Source organism: Psittacula echo (assembly GCF_963264785.1).
Source record: "Psittacula echo genome assembly, chromosome: 21".
Lineage (NCBI taxonomy): Eukaryota > Metazoa > Chordata > Aves > Psittaciformes > Psittacidae > Psittacula > Psittacula echo.
In genome coordinates, this window is record NC_137757.1 from 2,877,745 (window position 1) to 2,899,928 (window position 22,184).

Genomic DNA, 22,184 nt, shown 5'->3' on the forward strand with positions numbered 1-22,184 from the left:
TGTAGAGAGCTTGGATTGAACCCATCCAATGCCTGAGCAAATGAGCACGAATGAGCCAGAGGCCTGGCATAGTCACCAGCAAGGCTGGAGACACGAGAGATACGGACTTCCAAATTTATCCTAGTATTAGAAACGTTTCCATTTGGGGGGATCAGGGGTTGGTCAGCCAGGGGTGCCTGCGGACCCCCTCAATCGAGGGTCTCAGCATCATGTCCGGCTCCAGGAGCATCCTGAGGAGGTTCTGCCCCTCCTTGGAGATGCTGAGGTGCGCTGGGACCGAGACTCCCTTGTGCTGCTGGTGCAGCAGGCGGGGGATGTCGGTGTCATCGAAGGGCAGGCGGGCGCAGAGCAGAGCGTAGAGGATGACCCCCGCGCTCCACACATCGCTCTTGCGGCTGTCGTGCGGGAGCCCCTGCAGCACCTCGGGTGCCGCGTAGGCCGTGCTGCCACAGAAGGTCCAGCTCAGCTCCCGCCGCTGCCGGGGCAGCAGCTTGGCGAAGCCGAAGTCCGTCAGCTTCAAGGTGCGGCCCTGCAGCAGCGCGTTCTCGCACTTGAGGTCGCGATGGACCACGCCGCGCTTGTGGCAGTACCGGATCGCCTCCACCAGCTGCAGGAACAGCGCCCTGGCGCGGGGCTCGGGCAGAGGCCCCTCCTGCACCAGGTAGTCAAAGACATCCCCATCCTCCGCCAGCTCCATCACGATGCAGAGCTTCCCTCCCTCCCACTCCAGCACCTCGTGTACGCGGATGATGTTCCTGTGCTCCAAGCGGGTGATGATCTGCAGCTCCCGGGGCAGGAATTTGTGGATATACTCTGGCAAGAGAATCATAGGATCGACCAGGTTGGAAAAGACCTTAAAGGGCACCAAGTCCAATCGTTGCCCAACCGCTGTCTGGTGGCAAGGGTGGGAAACCAGCTTTCTGCTGGGAATTCAAAGCCTCCGAGGATGGACACTGCCTCTTTGGAGCCCTTTCGGGCTCACCTCTTACCTTCTGGCTCTTCCTTCTTATCAATGATTTTAATGGCCACTGTCTTGCGGTGCTTTTGGGAAAACGCCTCCTTCACTTTGGAGTACATCCCCTCGCCAATGGTCCTGCCCAGCTGGTACCCATGGGCGAGCAAAAACCCCTCCATGTCTTCCCTTTGCTCCCTCAGTTCATCCCACAGCCAATCCTCAGCAGCATCCAGGGTGCACCCCGGGGAGGGGACGGGTGACAGCTCACAGAGGGGACCTTCGAACCCCCGGGGGTACCATTGTGACGCAGGTCGGTGCTGCTCAGTCCCGGTGGCGGATGCTCAGCGAGGTGGGTGCAGGCTGGGCCGTCCTCACACAGAGCCCTGGGGTGGGCAGGGTGATGCTGCGGGGCTGGCCGGGGTCTCATCGCTTGCTCCCCTTCACCAGGCGCAGCCAGGGCCCAGCCATGAGCTGCCAGCGCGTGCTGCAGGCTCGGAGGTTCCCCATTGAGGCCGGCGACTGCCCCAGCTCAGAGGTGCCCCCCGAGGCGCAGGAGCCCCTGGAACCCGAGCGGTCGGTGGGGAGGTAAGGAGCGGGCAGGACGTGCTGCGGGTGCAGGGTCTGCAGGCCCCATTGCCTGCAGCACTGCCTTGGTTGGCTTTGTTGGCTGCGTTGAGCCCCTCCGTGTCTGGGATGGGGTGGGTTGATCGCTGCTCACCTGCCTGCTGCTGCCCACAGGCTTTGTTGGGGCAGGCAGGGGCCTCTGATGTGTTGTGCTGATCCGTGCCATGTCAGTGGCAAGCTGTGCAAGGCCAGGCCATGCCGTGCTGTGCTGGCTCATGTCAGATCGTGCCGTGCCATATCAGACAATGCCACGCTGTACTGAACCACGCCATGCTGTGCTGTACTGTGCCCTAGAATCATGGTATCAGCCTGGTTTGGGTTGGAAGGGACCTTAAAGCTCCTCCAGCTCCAACCCCTGCCACGGGCAGGGACACCTTCCACTGGAGCAGCTTGCTCCAAGCCCCTGTGTCCAACCTGGCCTTGAACACTGCCAGGGATGGGGCAGCCACAGCTTCTCTGGGCACCCTGGGCCAGCGCCTCAGCACCCTCACAGGGAGGGTGCCTTATCTCCAACCTGACCTTCCCCTGTTTCAGTTTGAACCCATCACCCCTTGTCCTATCCCTACAGTCCCTGATGAAGAGCCCCTCTCCAGCATCCCTGTAGCCCCCTTCAGACACTGGAAGCTGCTCTGAGGTCTCCACGCAGCTTCTCTTCTCCAGGCTCAACAGCCCCAATGTTCTCAGCCTGGCTCCATACACAAGCTGCTCCAGCCCCTGCTCATCCTTATGGCCTCCTTTGGCCTTGCTCCAACAGCTCCATGTCCTTATGTTGAGGACACCAGAACTGCACCCAGTGCTCTCTCATGAGAGCAGAGTAGGGGGGCAGGATCACCTCCATGCCACGCTGTGCTGTACCAGGCTGTACCATGTCATACCATGCTGTGCCATGTTATACCAGGCTGCGCCATGTTATACCAGGCTGTACCATGTCATACCATGCCGTACCATGTTATACCATGCTGTACCATGTCATACCATGCTGTGCCATGTTATATCAGGCTGTACCATGTCATACCAGGCTGTACCATGTTATACCATGCTGTACCATGTTATACCATGCTGTACCATGTTATACCAGGCTGTACCATGTCATACCATGCCGTGCCATGTTATACCAGGCTGCACCATGTTATACCAGGCTGTACCATGTCATACCAGGCTGTACCATGTTATACCATGCTGTGCCGTGTTATACCATGCCGCACCATGTTATACCATACCGCACCATGTTATACCATGCCGTACCATGTTATACCATGATGTACCATGTTATACCATGCTGTACCATGTTATACCATGCTGCACCATGTTATACCATGATGTACCATGTTATACCAGGCTGTACCATGTTATACCATGCTGTACCATGTTATACCATGCTGCACCATGTTATACCATGATGTACCATGTTATACCAGGCTGCACCATGTTATACCATGCTGTACCATCAGGCTATACCATGCTGTGCCATGTTATACCATGCTGCACCATGTTATACCATGATGTACCATGTTATACCAGGCTGCACCATGTTATACCAGGCTGTACCATGTTATACCATGCTGTACCATGTTATACCATGCTGCACCATGTTATACCATGATGTACCATGTTATACCAGGCTGCGCCATGTTATACCAGGCTGTACCATGTTATACCAGGCTGCACCATGTTATACCAGGCTGTACCATGTTATACCATGCCGTACCATGTTATACCATGCCGTACCATGTTATACCATGCCGTACCATGTTATACCATGCCGTACCATGTTATACCAGGCTGCGCCATGTTATATCAGGCTATACCATGTTATACCATGCTGCACCATGTTATACCATGCCGTACCATGTTATACCATGCCGTACCATGTTATACCAGGCTGTACCATGTTATACCATGCCGTACCATGTTATACCATGCCGTACCATGTTATACCATGCTGTACCATGTTATACCAGGCTGTACCATGTTATACCATGCCGTACCATGTTATACCATGATGTACCATGTTATACCATGATGTACCATGTTATACCAGGCTGTACCATGTTATACCAGGCCGCACCATGTTATACCAGGCTGCGCCATGTTATATCAGGCTATACCATGTTATACCATGCTGCACCATGTTATACCATGCCGTACCATGTTATACCATGCCGTACCATGTTATACCAGGCTGTACCATGTTATACCATGCTGTACCATGTTATACAATGCTGCACCATGTTATACCAGGCTGCACCATGTTATACCATGCCGTACCATGTTATACCAGGCTGTACCATGTCATACCATGCTGTACCATGTTATACAATGCTGCACCATGTTATACCAGGCTGCACCATGTTATACCATGCCGTACCATGTTATACCATGCTGTACCATGTTATACCATGCTGTACCATGCCAGGCTGTGCCGTACTGGGCTGCACCTTGCGGTGCCGCCGGCCTCACTCCGCTCTCTCCCGCAGGCAGCTGCGGCGATGCCCCGGCAGCCACTGCCTGACGCTGCCCAACGTCCCCATTGACGTGTTCATCGCGATGGGCGGCAGCGGCCGGCCCCGCTCCTCCTGATGGATGCCGAGGCCACGCTCGGGTCACCGCGTTTGTAATAAACCGGCATCTTTGAGTGTTCCTGTGCTCGGAGCCCGCCCTGCGTGCGTGGGGAGCGGGGAGGGGGCCGGGGTGGGCGCAGGGGTTGAGGGGGGACGCGGGGGGACGGGGCACGGGCGGGTTGGACAGGAAGGGACAGGACACGGGGGGACGGGGCGCGGATTCCACGCCCACCCGCTAGGGGGCGCCCGAGCGCCTCGGGCGGTGCGGGGAAGAGCGGCCCCGCCCCGTCCGCGCGCTGAGGAGGTTTGTCCCGCCGCGGCCGCCGTCCGTGCCCGTCGCCCTCCCTCTGCCGGCGCCGCCATATTGTGGCCGCCGCCGCCGCTCGGGAGCCGCCGCCGCTCGGGAGCCGCCGCCGCAGGAGCCGCGATGGGTGAGCGGGGGCAGCGGCCGGGGTTCCGGGAGCGGGGCGGGGAGGACCGGGAGCAGCCGGGAGCAGCCGCGGCACCGGCCGGAGCAGCGTGGGCAGCGCGTCCTGTGAGCCCCCGGCACCTCGCACCGGGGCTCCGGCCGCGTCCCCTCAGCGGCGGCGGGCCCGGCTGGCGGGGCGCGGAGTGCGGGCCCGGTCGCCGCCGCTGAGTCATCCCGGCACGGCGGGGCCTGCTCCGGGAAGGGCGCTCGGAGCCCGTGGGGCTCTCACAGCGGGGTTCGCCGGCGAGCCCGGGGTGGTTCTAGCCCGGTGGCCGGGCCGCGGGGCGGGTGCTGGGGGCCGTTGGCCGCTCTGAGCAGCGCTGTGGTAACGGCTCGGGCTCGAGGAGCGGCGGGTTCAGCGCTTGGGCACTGGGGCTGTTTGTGCTGCAGGCACCGAGGAGAAAGGCTTCAGAGCTGCGGTGGGGGAAGGAGCTGCCGCTGTTGGTGTTGCCTGAAAGTGTCCGTGGCGCTGTCACTCCCCTGCGAGCCTGTGTTCTGGAGTCTGTAGGAGTTTACTGCAGGTTAAAGCCATTCCTGTCCCTACAGGCCCTTGTCCCAAGCCCCTCTCCAGGTTTCCTGCAGCCCCTTTAGGCACTGGAGCTGCTCTCAGGTCTCCCCTTCAGGAGCCTTCTCTTCTCCAGGCTGCCCCAGCCCAGCTCTCTCAGCCTGGCTCCAGAGCAGGGATGCTCCAGCTCTCGCAGCATCTCCATGGCCTCCTCTGCACTTGCTCCAGCAGCTCCACGTCCCTCTTGTGCTGCTGCCCCCAAAGTGGACACAGGGCTGCAGATACCACTCTCTGAGAGCTACAAATAAGTCATAACTGAGTATTGCCCTTCAAAAGGCACTTTAGTAGCAGCAGCCTTTTCTTGCTGCTTTGGATGCAGTCTGAAATTGAAGCTCCCTGCTCAGGAGGGAGGTGTCCTTTCCTTGAGGCTTCAAGCAGTAAGACAGGGTTTGAATGGGTGAAGTGGGTGGGAAAGCCAAGCCTGTGGCAGGCGTGTTCTCTGTAAAGCAGGGTGAGGATCCTCTGGGGGGTTAAGGTCTTACCAGCTTTCACCTTGTCTTTGAACCAGATTTCCCTTCAGAAGCCTTAAAAATGGCCTTTGGGGTGGGCTCCTGCAGTGTTCCAGGCCAGGCTGGACAGAGCCTTGAGTGACACGGTCTGGTGTGAGGTGTCCCTGTCCATGGCAGGGGGTTGGAACTGAATGAGCTTTCTCAACCCAAACCATTCTATGTTTTCATCAGAAACTCTCCTTCCATCTTCATCCTGTGATGTGCCAGGGCAGGTGCGTGGCCATGAGCCTGTGTGTGCTGTAGCCACTATAGCTTGAGATGTGAAATCTTGGGATAGAACAAGGGCCTGGGGGTGACTGCCTGAAAGCTGCTGCTGGTATCTGGAGCTGAGGACTTCATGCAGAGGGGCTCCCCATCCTTCCCCACTGCTGCTCCCTGCTGCTGCTTGGAGCTTGAAGCCAGGCTTTTCTGCCAGCAGGGATTGAAAACTCCTCTCATTTAAGAAGTTACATTCGAATAATTCAATGTTTAAAGCAATCAAGGCCTTGGTTTTGGCTAACAGGGCTAAATGGTGGCAGCACAACCCTGTTACCCCTTGTGTGTTGCAGGCTGAGGGTGCGTGCTGGCTGCAAGCAGTCGTGGTGTTGCTCTTGTCTGCATTCTTAGGCATGCTCCTGGGTTTGTTCTTCGTTTGCTATGCAAATGCCACGTCTGGATGCCTTTGCAGAGCTCCTCAGCCTGTGGAGCAGTGTGTGATGCTCCGTGCTTCATAAAACCGGCGTGGCTGATGAATTGACTGAGTTATTTGGCTCTTTTGGCTCTGTTTGCTGTGCTCGGGAGAGCAAATATGAACTTTGTAAAGGAGAGCTTGGTCATTAAAGGAATGTAATAGTGAAAGTATGAATTCCTGCAGCCTCTCAGCTTTAAGCTGTTGTGCTGGCAAGGTCCAGCTGAACTCAGATTTGCTTTGCAAATCAGTGGTGGTTGTTTCTGGAGCAAAGCACATGTTGGGAAGGATGAGCTTTTGCTGGAACTTGATAGCCCTCTAATCATCTCTGCCTGTATCTGGTCAGTTTGAACCTGCTATAACTCTTGTGGGTCGAGTTTGAATTGACTTAGTTGAAGAGGTAATCCCTGCTTTAAGAATTGTAACAAAGGACTCCCTGGCCTTGGGTGATGCTGTTGTCCGTGAGATCCCACTCTTCAGGAAATCTGAATGTCTCAGAACACATCAGTTGTGTTAAAGAGGACTTGAAGCCCCAAACCTCAGATATTTGAGGTGTAAAGATCAGGAGGGGGTAGAGTTGGAATTAATCACTTAGGATAGACATAAGGCAGAAGCTCTTCCCTGTGAGGGTGCTGAGGTGCTGGCACAGGGTGCCCAGAGAAGCTGTGGCTGCCCCATCCCTGGCAGTGTTGGACACAGGGGCTTGGAGCAAGCTGCTCTAGTGGAAGGTGTCCCTGCCTGTGGCAGGGGTTGGAACTGGATGAGCTTTAAGGTCCCTTCCAGCACAAACCATTCCATCAATAGGTGAGTTCTTTTGACACGGACAGCCCGGAAGGAATCCTGATCTTTGACTCTCGGAGTGGACAAGCGTGCTGTGGGACTGTTGTTTTTCCCCAAAGAGGATTTTTGCCTTTCCCTTCCCCCTCCCCAGCCACATCCATGGCGCTGCTGCACATTCCAGCAGTGATAGATATCATCACTGGCTCTGGGGAGCTGAAGCAGAGGGGAGGGAGCCAGTGGTGGCTGCTGCCCTAGCAGCCAAACAGGGCTTATCCCCTGGTACAGCACAGCCCGCGGGGCTGGTGGCAGCCTGGGGTTAAGACCACTCTGAAAGAGAACTGCCTCTGCCTGTGCTTCTGTGTAGCAAACACTCCAACAGAAGAGCAGCAGAGCAAACATGCAAACATAGCAGCACGAGTGATGGGATGACAGAACTTGGCCACTTTTCAAGGGTTTAACAGCAGTTGGGGTAATTCCAGGGCTGTAAGGGAAAAGCCTTGAATTGCTGCTTGTTTGATGGGACTTCTTGTGTAGTTGTTCTCCTGTAAGCACAAGTGTGTAGCTTCCTTTTCCCTCTGTGGCCTTCTGAGCAAGTGAAGGGCGTTTTAATTCACTCCAGATCATCAGTGACATGTTCAATAGGAGACTCTGTTCTTGGCTCATTTCTGGTAGCAGTTCAGAGCTGGCTTTTTGTACTGTACAAGTAATTCAACTACTTTTAGGTATTTATTATACCCAGCTTCATTTAGTCTGTACTTCAGTAGCATGGATTACTTGGGCTTCTTTCTGTGCTTTCAGCTGAAATCACAAAGTTGTCCTGGACATGCTTCTTCTAGAAGAGGGTTCTCCAGAGAAATTAAGCCCATATCTGTCAGGAGGAACCTTTCTGCTGTGTTGTAAAGCAAGTGCTTGAGCTCTTAAGAACTGACTGAAGACACATCCGTGGAGTGCTGTAAAATGCATTGCACAGCTGAGTTTAGAAGGGGTCCTGTAGGAATATGTATTTAGCTCTGAGCCTGGTCAAGTGGGGAGGCAGGGAGATTCCTCTGGGTTTCCAGGTAAGCATATGGAAGGGTAGGAGAAACCCAAAGGACAGAGTCAGTAACGTTTGCCAAATGAAACTGGGTAGTTTGCTGGATGTGTTTTGCTCCTGCTTGTCCCATTTAGGTGGGGTTTAATTGTAGCTGTCCCAGTTTATACCATCACAGGGAAACTTGGCTTGGAAGGAGCCTTTGGAGGATCTGCCCCAGCTGGGAAGCTTTGAAATGTACCCAGTGGAAATGTGGGTGCTGATGGGGTTCATCCCTTCTCCCCTCCAAATACAGAGCTGCTGCCTTCCTGGCTGGCGAGGCTGTGCTGTGGGTATGTGTCTCATGCCCAGCACCAGAACTGTACCAGATGCAAAGATTCCCTTTGGGAAAAGGGGGGTTTGCCTCAAAAAAGGCCTTGTCAGATGTGTCAGTGTAGCTGTTTCTCTGCCTTGTCACTTCAGTCTGACTCAGCAGCTCGGGTCCTGATTTAGACCTGCAGTGACTCAGCTTGGAGGCTTTTAGCAGCAGCTGAGGAAATGTTTGGAGCAAATGCTCTTTGTAATGCAGAGAACTGGGAAGAGCAGCCTCTGGAAAGGAGAAGGGATAGGTTTCTGATCCAGTAACATCAAGAAGCTGTTGCAGTCTTGGGGTGGCAGCGATCACCTTGGAATTCCAGTTTGTGGCTGCACTGCTGTAGCTCATGCTGGCTTTTGCACAGGCTTTGAGGGCTCTGCTGAGCCTCCTAAGCCAAACTTTCACACTGGTTTTTCTTCCTTTTAAGTGGTAAATACCTTCTCATCATCCAGTACATAAGGATGAGCCTGTGTCCTGGGTTCAGCTGTAGCAGTCATTTTTCTCCTTAGTAGCTGGGGCAGTGCTGTGGTTTTGACTTCAGCCTGAGACCAAGGCTGATAACACACCAGTGGTTTTAGTTGTTTACCCCAATCAAGGACTTCTCAGTCTCATGCTCTACCAGCGAGCAGGGGTGATTCCAAAGGTGTTTAGCATTCAGCAGGTGTTGGTGTGGGGACTCTATACTAAAGATGGGCTGTGTGCTGGGAGGCATTGCACTCATTGTGGCTTTAAACTCCCCCTCAGGCAACCATTCTCTCTGGGGAGACTTAAGACTGAGGAAGTTGACTGGTTTCAGGTGGACTTTTAGTACTGCAGATTTTGAGGATGGAGCAAACAGGCTTCTTTTGGAAGTTATAAAGCTGTGTTTTACCTCCTTGATGCTTGGCAGCCCTGGAAGGTGTGTCAGTATTTGGTTTACATCTAAGTTTAGCACAGACCTGGAAGGCAAATTGCTTTGTGCTCTGAAGTGGCCTTAGCAGATCATTGCAGCCAGTGGTTGATAGTGAGCAGAGTTCCTTGGCTGACACTGGCCTTGTCTCTCTGAGTCGGGATGATGGAGCTGCAGCTACACTCGTGGTGCTGCTTTAGTCTTGGTCCTTGTTTGTAGCAGTAGGGGCTTCCTCAGCTGTCAGTGAACCGAATGATGCACTCCCCTCGAGCGTGTCACCCTGCAGAGCCACTCACGGAGCTCAGAAGTAAAAGGTTATGCCTCTGACACTCAGTCCACGGGCCCCAAGTTTCCTGACTGGTGCTGTTTTCCGCAGGGCAGCAGGCTGTGCTTTGTTAAAGCAAGGCATCAGATGTGCAACTGGGATTCAGAACCTGTCCTGCAGAGCCAGGGTTACCTCGTGTTACGTGTTCAGGAGACAGAAATTGCTCTATGTGCAGGCTGATAACCCTTAGATCTGTTCAACTGCCTGAGGCCAGGGGATTCCTAGAGAAGCGATGTTTTGTCCAGGTTCTAAGAAGACCATTTTAAATGGGGTCAATCTTGCAAGTCTAAAGTTGACTGTTTTCTGGTGTGATCTCTGTGAGGTTTTCGTGCAGGCAGCAGGTTCTCAAGTGTCTTTGGTATTTGGAACCTGTGTGAAAACTCTTGGAGATGTGTGGAGCTCTTTGATTTGCAGAAGGAGCTGGGGGAAGGCTCTGCAGACTCAGGTTTTTAAACACCTTTTAAACAAGCTTTTACCTTTGCAGGTTTTCATTCTGCCCAAGAAAGGTGAATTGGACGGAAGAGGTTGAGGTGAGGGTGGTGGTGCACACTGAGCCCCTCCATGGCCAGTGCTCAAGAATGGCAATAACCTGCTGAGGAAGCATGGATGCTTCAGAGGGACTTGCAGTAGTCACTTCTAACTGCCCAGTGAAAAGGGAACAGGTAGAGGTTGTACTTTGGTTCCAGGGTAATCCGAGGGATGCCAAACGTGGAGGAAACCAGGTTCCTAGGAAACAAGGTTGCCTCTTGCAGCAGGAAGGAGCGAAGCATGAGCAAGGGCCTGAAACTGGAGGGCCTGGACTGGCTGTTAACCCTGGTGGTGAAAGTGCCTCATTCTAATCCTGTCCTAATTCCTGATGGTTTTCCTTTTCTAATAACATATTCATGATATTCCAATAGGGGTTTCCCTTTAGTATAACAGGGAAATCCAGAGCCTTAAACTACAAGGTGAGGAGTGTGCTCTGAGACCTCCCAGCGTGTCGGGGTGTGCTAAGCCCAGTGGGGTTGTGCAAGTTTGGAGGTAGCTGAGCTGTCATGTGTTGCTTTGCTATTTATATGACTAACTGCTTGGTAATCCAGCATATGGCATTAACTCCTTTAAGCACTTTTCCCTCCTCCTTGTCTTCAAAACTACCTTTTAATTGGAGCCTTCAGCTTTCCAAAGGGAGGGAACAAATTTGTCTTTGTTTGGGATTCTGTTGTAATCCTCAGAAGGAAGCCAGGAACTCTCACTCTTTTGTGTGGCTGATGAGCCATTAGCGTTGGGGCAGCCATGGGGCTACACTGAAGTGACACTGGTACTTAAATGGATCTTCTGAATTCACATCTCTCTATGCAGATGCCACACCTTGCTACTGTCAGATCAGATAGAACCTCCTAAAGCCTGTAGGGGTTTGAAAAGCCTTTTCTGTGTTCTGAATTAGCTGATATTCAGTTAATAATCAATTCTTCAATCTTAGAATCATAGAATGGTTGGGGTTGGAAAGGACCTGAAGATCATCCAGTTCCAAACCCCCTGCCATGGGCAGGGACACCTCACACTAAACCATGTCACCCAAGGCTCTGTCCAACCGGGACCAATCTTGCCGTACAATGCTGCTGAGAAGAGGGATAGACAAGTAGGAGTGGTTGAATAGTTCCTGTGATCTTCAGTCTCTGCTCTTTGCCATGTACAGAAAGTGCTGCCAAATACCTTTAGGAACAGGCCTCTGAAATCCTGACTTGTGAGAGGTGAACTCGGGGAGAAGATGAATGGTTTAATGCAGGCTTCACAGTGAGGCTGCTGTGAGGTAGAGTGCAGTGTTGAGTGTGGTGTCAGCAGGTTTCTTGCCTTGGTTTTATGGAGGACAGGCCTTATAGAATGGGGTATTTAGGGAAGGGACTAAAGGTGGATCTCTGTAAGGCTCCAGATCTTGCAGGACCTCCTGCAACTTGGTTACTTCACCCTATGGTCAGTTTTGAGGCTCTGTGCTTCTTCCTTAGTGGTGCTCGGCCTGATGGACTCTCTCTTTCTTACAGCCTCTGGCCACTCACTGTCCCTTAAGCAAGTTACTGAAGAAGGCTCTAACTCTGGACAGGGTCAGTGCTGTATGCCAAGGACCTGCATCTCTCACAGTGGAAGTGACCAGAGGAACTTGGGGTTTGGGTTCTTTCTTTATCTATTGCCTTTCAGAGAACTTTCCTCTTGCTGTTTTGGGAAGAGACTCCCCTCCTAGCAAGATGCTGTGAAATTGCCTGCCTTTTCCCCACAGTGCTTGCTGCCTTTTTAGCTGGTTTGGGGGAATCCTAGAACTGAAAGTGTTTTGTATCCTCTCCTGTCAAAACATGAATATTCCCAGTTTCCTCTTCCCCTGGCACTGAATGCTTGGCTGTTTGTGTGTTCTATGCGTGTGTGTGTCTTCTCACAGCGTTCCTAGCAGGAGGGCAGTAAGGTCTGAACCATCTCCAGCTGACCTTGGAGCAGCTCCAGAAGGGCTGCAGGCAGTTGATAAGTCGTACTGAAGCTTTCTGTAAGCAACGTGGCTGAGGAGTGCCTGAAGCTGGAAAGAGGAGGGGAAGGAGATAGCACTGCAAACCTTCACAGGGCACTTCTTCCACCTGCCCTCAGCAGTTGGATGGAAGCAGATATTGGTGGCCAGCAGAGTTCTGGAGGAGAGGAAGTTGGTCTTGGGGTTGATTTTGCACTCTGTTGTGCATCATGATTGCTCCTCTCCTGTCCTGAGAAAGGCATGGATGTTAAGCAGATAACTGCATCATAAATGGGAGAAAGGGAGAGTCTGGAGAGGTGCAAGAAGGAGTTGACATGGGCAGAGCAGTGGATTGCAGCTGGATGCAGCTGGGGAGTTGATATCCCTCTGTCCTCGGGTTTCTGCTTGGCCCTGCTTGCCTTTCCCTGTGCCAAATAGTGGAGTGTCACTTCCCTGACTGGGAGGCACGTTTGCAGTCACCAAGAAGTGCTGCGTGAGGCAGATATGAACCAGCAAAATAAGTAGGTCAAGTACTGAGCACTGGCAGTACCTGGTAGGAGAGACATGGCCTGTACATGATGTGCAGCCCTGCTCTCTGCAAGGGCTGGTACCACTGTTATAGCATCAAGGCCACAGTTTGCTTGGGAGTGCTCTTGGCTTTTTGCTGTGTGTACGTGGTGAGCTCAGTCTGGGGACAAAAGTCGAGGTGTGGTTTATGCCATGATGATACAAGGGAAGGAATTTCTGCTTAAAGCCAAAGTGGAATTTAGTTGTGCACCCCCTGAGGACAGTGAAGCTGTTTGAGTGCGAGCCTTTCACGTGGGTAATGTGCCTGATACTATCCAATTGGGTCTGGGCTCCTCTTGGAACCTATGAATTCTTCCTAGAAACTTCCTAACCCTCTTGCCATAGCAGCCTATGACATGAGCTAAGGTTGGGATCACATCCGAAGTCTGATCTGGCTATTCCATGCTGCTTCACGTGCCTGGGCTACCTTGTCAGCAAGGCTGTGTGGGTAAAGGAACAGAGAGCTGAGGCAGGTGGTGTCTTCTCCTCCCAGAGACCATGGCGAGCCCTGCCAAGGACAACTATCGAATGAAGAGTTACAAGAACAAAGCCCTAAACCCTGAGGAAATGCGCCGCCGAAGAGAAGAGGAAGGAATTCAACTGCGCAAACAGAAACGAGAGCAACAGGTAACTGTCACCTTGAGTAGCTTGTGTACAGCCTTAACACAACCAGGATTGTGCTGCTGCCTAACTGGAATCTTCAAGGATCTGTGCATTAAGGTTCGTTGGCAGTCCTCTTATTTTTTTCCTGTTCTAACCAACATCTTGCTTTTCTCTTTCTCTTTATACCCGGTGCAGAGCACACAGCTCGTATCCAGAGCTTTCCAAGCACTTTCTCCTTGGGGTATTGGAGGTTTTTGTTCACAGATCCTTGTTGGTAAAGGGGTGTTTGGATTAGTTGGTGAATGGGACTGTTTCCCTGAAGCAGGAAGCACAAGTGGGAGTATGGGCTGCACATAGTAATTCTGAGCTGTGGTTTGCTTTTTGCCTTGGAGGTCTATGAACCTAAGAGGTGCTGTGTGGCTCAGACTGTTTGCTCTATCAGTGCATCACCTACCAGCTGCCTTCTCCCTGGCTTCCCTCACTTGTTAAGTCCGATTCTGCGCTTGCAGACCAGTGTCTGAGGGCAAGACTTGGCATGTTTTATTACTGGGGTTTGGTGCCAAACTAGGCTTCAGAGGGCAGAGCTGTTATTAATGACTGCTTCTCTATTCAGGTTGGGCTCAGCCTAGCTGACAGTATCTTGTTTGAGGAACAAGAATGTCTAGTTATGAAGACTATACATCATTGCTTTCTAATAATGCCTCCTGTGTTTTGTTCCTCCCCAGCTCTTTAAAAGAAGAAACGTGGAATTGATCAATGAAGATGCCTCCATGTTTGATAGTCTTCTTGTGGATCCCTACGTCAGTTCCACCACATGTGGGGTAGGTGCCTTATTGTGATCATGCCTGTGGATAGATTTAACAGTGGGGACAGCAGAGAGCTGACAAACTTGAGAGGTTTTTGCTTTCTCACTTTTGAGAACATTGCAGATATTACTCCAGTGAACTGGAAAAGTCTGTCAGGAAGTAAATAATGTGCTGAGATCTCAAATTTGTACCTTTGGATTACTGGCTAAGCACAAAATCATGGTAGGCTGTCAAGGACTGTGATGCCTTAGTGTGAAATGGAACCCTTGTTCTGTCTCCTTTGCATGCTTTCAGGAGGGAGTGATCACAAGAGAGATGGTAGAGATGCTTTTCTCAGATGACCCTGACCTACAGCTAGCAACCACTCAGAAATTCAGGAAGTTACTCTCCAAAGGTAAAAATAACTCCTTCTTGCCATCAGCTCTGGTGTAACCTTTCTTCTGCAAGCATTTGTGCTCATGTATTGCTGGGCAGAAGCGCAGTAGCTTTGAGCCTGGGAGGAAGAAAGCTAGAATCTGGTACGTTGTAATGATTTCTGGTTGTATGGATTGCACAGACAGTGATTGTGGCGAGTTGTTCTGCTGGGTTTGGTACAGGTTGGGATCATTCAGTTCAGTGACAGCTTATCCGCTGTTAGACCTGTGTGCTCTTTTGACGCTGTTCTGCTGTTTCAGAGCCAAATCCTCCAATAGATGAAGTGATAAACACTCAAGGAGTGGTGGACAGATTTGTGGAATTCCTGAAGAGGAGTGAGAACTGCACACTACAGGTAAAGGAGATGCTGCTGGGGGTTCATCATGGCATGGAGCTGTGGAACCTTCACAGCTCGGCACCCCGAACCCACCGAGGGGCCATCAGGGAAAAGTGGTGTCTTGAACCTGAAAGGTGCAGGTTCTGTGATGGATGGGAGAAGGCAAAGGGAGCCTGTAATGCTTAGGCAAGAAATGAAATTATAAATGGCTCTGAATTAAACTCTTGGAAGAATGCTGGCAAAAATACCCTAGCTGAGCTGCAGCAGAAGGGAATTTGGCCTCCCTGTCTTTGCTGGGAGCTAGTGGAGCCATGGAACATGTGCGTGTAGGAAGAAATCGTGTGAGGAGAAACCTCCTTTATTAGAGGCTGTTAAGTACAGGTGAAGAGTCTGTTAGAAAGGGGTTGGGTAGACCTGATGCTGCCATGGGGCAGAGGGATGGAAATGGTCTGCTCCAGGTCTGTTTGTGCACTGTGTGTCTGCACTTTTCTTGCTGGAAGATGGTTGTATTGGTGAAATGATGAGGTGTAACTGGTGATGTCTTCTGCCTCCTGCTCTCCTATATCTATCCTTAGAGCCTCCAAGAAGGCATTTAGCAGATGTGGCTCTTTATTGCTCAGGAAAGTAAAATCCTTTCCTTCAAATACGGAGCTGTTTGGATATGGTTTTCTCTCTCAACCTTTTTAGTAGAAGTTGAAAGAATGATAGCCAGAAGTTGCTGGCAAATATTTTGCTAAATCAAGATTATTTTAGTCATCCTCATGTCACTTCTTTGGTTGTTCCAGTTCGAAGCAGCGTGGGCACTGACGAATATTGCATCAGGAACTTCCCAACAAACAAAAATAGTAATAGAAGCTGGGGCAGTTCCTATATTTATAGAGCTGCTAAACTCGGACTTTGAGGATGTTCAAGAACAGGTAAGGTTCACTTCTTACTTTGGGGTTAGGGAGAGAACCACAGTGGGGTTGCCTGTGATAAAAATGCGGTGTTTAAGCTGCGTGGCCAGTGTCTAACAACTGGTTTCAATTCCAGCTTGCCTGGAATTACAGGGAAACGCTTTCTTAGCACACTGCCCTCTTCTTCCTCTGTTCAGAAACTGTGTGAATCCTAAAACTGTTGCTGTTTCCTTTCAGGCTGTCTGGGCATTGGGGAACATTGCTGGAGACAGCTCTCTGTGTAGAGATTATGTCCTTAACTGCGCTATTCTTCCTCCCTTATTAATGTGAGTAGCCATGAATACTTGCCAATCCAGTTCCTGATGTCCCAGTGCCCTACAGCAGAGCAATATTTGCACTGGGTGAATAGATTCCCTAGCAATTCATGGTGGTGATTGCTGGGAATCAAACCATTGGTACCGGTTTAAACCACGACACCAGTTAAACCAGCAGTTCAGACAAGTATCTGATACCGAGTGGGACTTGGTAGCTAACATGCCTTCTCACAAACCTTTACACTGTGCTCAGTCTGAAGCTGGTGCTGCGGCAGTGTGCTTGTCCTGGAGTCACAGTGCTCACTGTGTCCCCCTCCAGATGCCTGCTCTTTGTGCTTACACTGTGGATTCCAGGTGCTTGTCCGAGTGGGCTCCTCTATCTAGGACTGATGACAGGGAGCAGGTCTTTGTACCCACCTCCCCTCTGCAGCTCCTGAGCGTGGTGCGTGCCCACCAGAGCCAGGGCTGTCTGTCAGACACATGCTTTGACTGCTCTGGAAAGAATGAATCTTTATCCTGTCCTTGGCAGACTGCTGCTTTATCACAAATGGATTGTTACACTGCTACTTCTGTCAGTCACCTGGCAGCAGTGACTGCTGACAAGTCCTCAGCCCACAGGACTTGCTGTCCTCATTAGAGTGGAGTGACAGCAGTTTGTGTCCTCTAGTGAGGACCATCTGACCTCAGATAGGGTGTGAGCGGCTGCCTGGGCTGAATTTGAACTTGGAGCTGCATTCAACTAACTTGCCCTTCCTTCTGTGACTTCTCTAATGTGGAACTTGCCTTCTTGACCCACATCCCTTGTTGTTGGTAGCAATAAAAGTTCTTTATCCTAAGAAGTAGTTGCATGTCACTTCTCTTCTTGCTTATGGATAGGCTCAAGAGGCACACAGCATGGCTTGAGCTGCAGCAAGTGGAATAGTGGCTCGACTTCCTTAAAATCATACTGGTTCTTCTCCTCTTGATTCTCTTGCTGGCTTCCACCTCAAGGATGATAATTCCTGGTACTTGTCTCTTTAGGCTCCTTACGAAGTCCACCAGGTTGACAATGACACGAAATGCTGTCTGGGCCTTGTCAAACTTGTGCAGAGGAAAGAGTCCACCGCCTGAATTTGATAAGGTGAGAGGAAATGCCTTGTTGGCAGAGAGGTGATGGGGAGACACCCAGGGTCGATGGCTGTCTCAATTCTTTTTGACTGCTGGACTTCTCTAAGTCATTCTGGGAGGGAACAGGGTGAGGTTCTCCCTGCTGAGACTCATCCTGCTGCTCAGCAGGTGCTTATGTACCCATTCATTTTCTTCCCAGCTCCAGTGGCAGCCCATCAGCTGGACCCCTCAAGGAAGGGGCAAGCACGGGTTTCCCTGTGGGGCAGCCTATGCTGTGGGCTTCCCTAAACCTTTTTAATCAACACTGGAATGTTGAGACTTCACTCAATTGTGACTGAGAACTTGATTCTGAGACCTTTAAATGCTACAAAGCAGGACTCCTGGAGCTGTGGGAGCTTTCCTCTCCCCTTTCCTGGTGAGCTGCTGGCACTACCAGAAGGGTCTGTTGGCTTTTCAGCTGTCTCATCCTTCTTTGGTAGAAGAAAACCATTCAGATCAATGTTTTTCCCCCCAAAGGCTGAAAGCTGACACTGTTCAGATTCCATCCCTCACCTTGGGATGAAATCTCAATGGAGCGTCCTATAAAATCACTTATAAATGATCAAAGTACTCAGAGGTGTAACTTGGTGGTTGCTGCTCTGAATACGGAGCTATTTGGGGGCTATCAAGAATAAGAACTGGAGCAGTGCTCTTCCACAAGATGTGTAAGGAGCTTCCAAATGGTAGCCTGCACAGTAGCACTTATCCCAGGAGTCCAGACTTGGTCCTAGAGGAAGGGATGTAATTTCGCCTTAGCAATAACGCTGCTGAAGTGACTTCAGACCCTGATTATAAGGTGTGTGAACCAACAAGGAAGCTGCTGACTCTAGGGGAGGAAACAGTGGACATCCAAGACTTGTTATCTTGCCAGTCAGCACAACCACGTGGTGCTTTACATGCAAACGTGGTGGTCCTGGCCACAGTGTGACTAACCTGGGGTGGTGGCTCTTGTAGGTGTCTCCCTGCCTGCCAGTGTTGTCCCGGTTGTTGTTCAACAGTGACTCTGACCTGCTGGCAGATGCCTGCTGGGCTCTTTCCTACTTATCAGATGGTCCCAATGAGAAAATCCAAGCAGTTATTGACTCGGGAGTGTGTCGGCGACTGGTGGAGCTCTTAATGTGAGTATCTTGTCCTGCTGCTTCAGCCCAGTGAGACTGGGAAGCATACGCCTGAACCTAAGTTCATGTCAAAGCGCATCAGAGCACCCTTCATGCCTCTTGTGTGCATAGGATCCAGGTAGTGGGTTCTGTAGCTGACTTCAGAGCAGTGATGACGTAGGAGGGCCTGAAGCAGGTTGAGAGCTGTAGTTTCCTGTCTTTTCTTTCTGAGAGAAGCTGGGTTCCTCCTGTGTGCTGGATAAACTTGCTAAAAAGAGGTTGGAATGACGCTTCTAACGTGTGAGAGAGGACTGCAGTGTGTCCTGTGCTCTCAACCTTCAAATATGCTTATGGAAGCCTAGTTCTTAGGCAGATCCACAGGTGGCAAAAAGAGTGTCTACCAAAAATCAGCTTGGCTTTGTTTCTCTGATACCTATATGGGAACTTGGATAAAATGTTGGAATGAGCCTCCAACACCTGCAGAACTGGGAGATAGTTGCTTCCAAAATTCTCCTGAAACATTCTGGGTGTTCTCATTGGGTTAAAAACATCTTTTGGTCTGGAAGTGGGGGAATGTAAGAGGTGAGATCTGTAATTGAGCCATTTGAAGATGATGGAGTTAGGATGAAAATCTCTGCTCTGTGACTTTGTTTTCAATGTCAGTATTACTGTGTGCTAGGGGGAGGAATTGTAAGCAAACAATGCAGATGAGTTGCTGGGGAGAGAATCTTCTGCCTGTGTGTGATCTGATAGACTTGGCTTTGTCCTTGTGCCGTTTCTCCTGCAGGCACAATGACTACAAAGTGGCCTCTCCAGCTCTGCGAGCAGTGGGTAACATCGTGACGGGGGATGACATCCAGACCCAGGTGAGGGATGTGCCTGTATCCCAGGGAACAGGGAGGTTCTTCCTGCTGAGGCTCTTCTTGCTCTTCGGCAGATGTTGGAGTGCCTGCTTCATTTTGTGCCCAGCTCCAGCTCTGAACCTGACACTGGTGATCTCACTTCTGCTTTCTTTCTCCAAAGGTGATTCTGAACTGTTCAGCCCTGCCTTGTCTCCTTCACCTATTAAGTAGTCCCAAGGAGTCAATCAGGAAAGAAGCCTGCTGGACTATATCCAACATCACAGCAGGAAACAGAGCGCAGATACAGGTAGGGTCTTCTCCAGCCCACCTGCAGTGAACCTCAATGCCAAGCTCAGCATTAAGGATTCTCAGCTTTTTTCGCTGGCAGTCAGAGGCTGGGTTTGTTCACATCTCTCATTCTGCAGTAATGTGTAAATTTGCTGCTCCCAGCCATCTGCCAATGGAGCTAAGAAAAGCCTTTTAATGGTACCAACAAAGAGTGGCCTGAAATGAGTGCCACAGGTTGGATCATTGGAGCAGGAGCAGATACAGCCCCTGCATCTCCCTGCTCTGTTAGAGGTACCCCTTTGAAAAGCTGGAGCTTGTTGAGTTGTGAGTTATCCTTTTCATGCCCTACATAAAGGCAGATGAGTGATGGGAGCACTGCTGCAGCATTGCTGCAGTAATACGGGGTGTCTGCTGTGGGCTGGTTGTGGGATTGACCATCTTGTGTTAATAGGATTTGGCTGAGGAATTGCTGAAGAGCACAGCTTGGAAAGTTCTTTTGCATTGACAAATGGAGGTGGAGGTTTCTCTCCCGTTGCCTACTCAACCCCTTCTCGCTGCTCTCTCCCCAGGCAGTCATAGATGCAAACATCTTCCCAGTCCTGATAGAGATCTTGCAGAAAGCAGAATTCCGCACGCGGAAGGAGGCAGCGTGGGCTATCACCAACGCGACGTCAGGAGGAACCCCTGAGCAGATCAGGTATTCCCTGTGGCTCCTCTTGGGGGACAGCTGTCAGTGTGTGGAAGCTTTGTCTCTGTGGGAACTGTGAGACAAGTACAAGGGAGTGATGTGGAGAGCCTCAGGGAGAGTACCTTGGGCAGAGCTGGAGCTGGATCGTGCCCTGAGCTGGGAATTGCAGCTTCCTTCTGAATCAGGAGAAGCAAATCCAATCTGCTTCCCCTTCCCTCTTCAGAGAGCTCAGACCAGGCTAAATGTCCAAACCTGATGACTGATTAAATTCCAGATCCTGAGCAGTCTGTGTTGCTGGTGCTCTCTCTTCAGATACTTGGTAAACTTGGGTTGTATCAAGCCTCTTTGTGACCTGCTGACTGTCATGGACTCCAAGATTGTCCAGGTGGCCTTGAACGGACTGGAGAACATCCTGAGGCTTGGAGAGCAGGAAGCCAACCAAAGTGGGACAGGCATTAACCCGTACTGCAGTCTGATTGAGGAGGCCTATGGTAGGTTGTGGCCTTGGTGCTGTTGGCTTTGAGCACCACAAGGTGTCTGTTCGTTCTGTTGTTGCTTTTCTACTGTGCTAAAGGATTTAGCATGCCCCAAACTAGCCAAGATCTGTACCAATGGTGTCTTTAGACTCTTAGGATTTGGGCATAGGACAAAATACTTGGAAGTAAAAACTATGCTACTTCTGGTCTATGCTTCCTAGACCTGCAGCTGAGCTGATAATTGTGGCTTGTAGCAGAATTAGTCAGAAATAAGCTGAGCTAAGTAAAAAGTGACACTTCTGGGTCTAAAATTGCTCTAACTGGACCCAGTTATACACGGTGGATGTACCGTGGAAATCCAGAGAGGCTTCACTTTTCCCTGGAGCAACTTAATTTGGTGAGTTTAATTAGGACAGGGAAAGCTGCTGCTGCCGTTCTGCTGGAGGCTACTGGGGCGGGCGCTGCTTCCTTCCCCTCCGTACCCCCAGCAACTACCAACCTGCTTGTGCCAGTTGGTTTAACTTCACTGAAATGTGGGTTTGTCCCCAGCAGAACTGGGAGTGTGGCTGCTTTAGCTGTGTCAGCGAAACAGGCTATGGAAGAGACATGAATGCTGCCTGATAGGAAAGCCACAAGCAGCTCTGGAATAGCTTTAGATGTCGGTGCTGCTCACCAACCCCAAATGTAATGCAGACAGAGGTCTTGCAGCAAACGGGAAGGGTGGAGGATGGATGTGGGGTTGCAAATACCAGGATCTCATTTCATCATGTTCCATTTCTCTTTCCCTCCAAGGTTTGGATAAGATAGAGTTCCTACAGAGCCATGAGAACCAAGAGATCTACCAGAAGGCCTTTGACCTGATTGAGCACTACTTTGGAGTAGAGGATGACTCTGCTTTGGCTCCCCAGGTAGATGAGAACCAGCAGCAATTCATCTTCCAGCAGTCTGAAGCCCCCATGGAAGGTTTCCAGCTATAATGTGCCCGGGGCAGGGAACAGAACACCACAAACTTGCTGGAAAGCAACCGAGAGCAGCTGATCATCCCATCCCCTTCTTACACACGGGAGGCCAAGCACTCACTCCACCTTTAGGAAGCAATTCCTCCTTCAACCAACTAAACCAGTGCTTTGCCGGGACGGAGAGAAGGGGATGTTCTTACACTTCTTTTTCTTTTTGCTGCTGCATCCATGTCTTTCAAGCAGGCATCTGGGTGGAGGAAGGACACGGAGGTGGCAATTGCACCTCTGGGTTTGGGTTATTTTTTTTCCCCTTTGTGGTGATCTCTTCCCAAATGTCACTTCTTAACTCGGGTACTTAATTGAGATGGCAGCGATGGGTCGGGTAAGAACACAAGTAGCAGTAAGCGTTCTGACAGCGGTAATTCTGCAAGCCCTGGGTTGAGCTATTTAATGAGGTTTTTTTTTCCTTTTTTTGCACATGTTATTCTTTATTAAAGACTCTAATTTGCCAAGAGCAAAGTTTAGCCCTGGCCTTTCTGCGCCCCTCCTTCAGCG

The 22,184-nt window shown here is 51.1% G+C and overlaps 2 protein-coding genes across 6 annotated transcripts; one reads left to right on the plus strand and one right to left on the minus strand.

Moving 5' to 3' along the window:
- Positions 1-151: 151 nt before the first annotated feature.
- TSSK3 (testis specific serine kinase 3) lies at positions 152-1,134 on the minus strand (the record flags this gene model as incomplete). The annotated part of the gene is made up of 2 exons (XM_080632564.1): positions 152-813; positions 990-1,134. The coding sequence occupies 2 exons, from the start codon at positions 1,132-1,134 to the stop codon at positions 152-154; spliced, it is 807 nt and encodes a 268-aa protein (XP_080488690.1).
- Positions 1,135-4,324: 3,190 nt separating this feature from the next.
- Positions 4,325-22,153, plus strand: KPNA6 (karyopherin subunit alpha 6). 5 transcript variants are annotated; one of them, XM_080632273.1, is made up of 14 exons: positions 4,325-4,571; positions 13,257-13,483; positions 14,092-14,187; positions 14,467-14,566; positions 14,847-14,941; positions 15,709-15,840; positions 16,057-16,145; positions 17,154-17,253; positions 18,234-18,397; positions 19,164-19,242; positions 19,400-19,525; positions 20,076-20,203; positions 20,507-20,685; positions 21,463-22,153. In XM_080632273.1, the coding sequence occupies exons 1-14, from the start codon at positions 4,568-4,570 to the stop codon at positions 21,645-21,647; spliced, it is 1,704 nt and encodes a 567-aa protein (XP_080488399.1). In that variant the 5' UTR covers positions 4,325-4,567; the 3' UTR covers positions 21,648-22,153. The 5 variants fall into 5 exon arrangements, with proteins under 5 accessions (XP_080488399.1, XP_080488398.1, XP_080488402.1 ...); XM_080632272.1 differs by lacking the exon at positions 4,325-4,571 and adding an exon at positions 10,340-11,807; XM_080632276.1 differs by lacking the exon at positions 4,325-4,571 and adding an exon at positions 10,345-11,807 and having other exon boundaries at positions 13,257-13,390.
- The last annotated feature ends 31 nt before the right edge of the window (positions 22,154-22,184 follow it).

Coding starts and splice junctions, on each gene's coding strand:
- KPNA6 (XM_080632272.1), top strand. CDS start 11,726: ATGGACTCTCTCTTTCTTACAGCCTCTGGCCACTCACTGTCCCTTAAG. Junction 14,567..14,846: donor CAGGAAGTTACTCTCCAAAG/GTAAAAATAACT, acceptor CTGCTGTTTCAG/AGCCAAATCCTCCAATAGAT. Junction 14,942..15,708: donor GTGAGAACTGCACACTACAG/GTAAAGGAGATG, acceptor TGGTTGTTCCAG/TTCGAAGCAGCGTGGGCACT.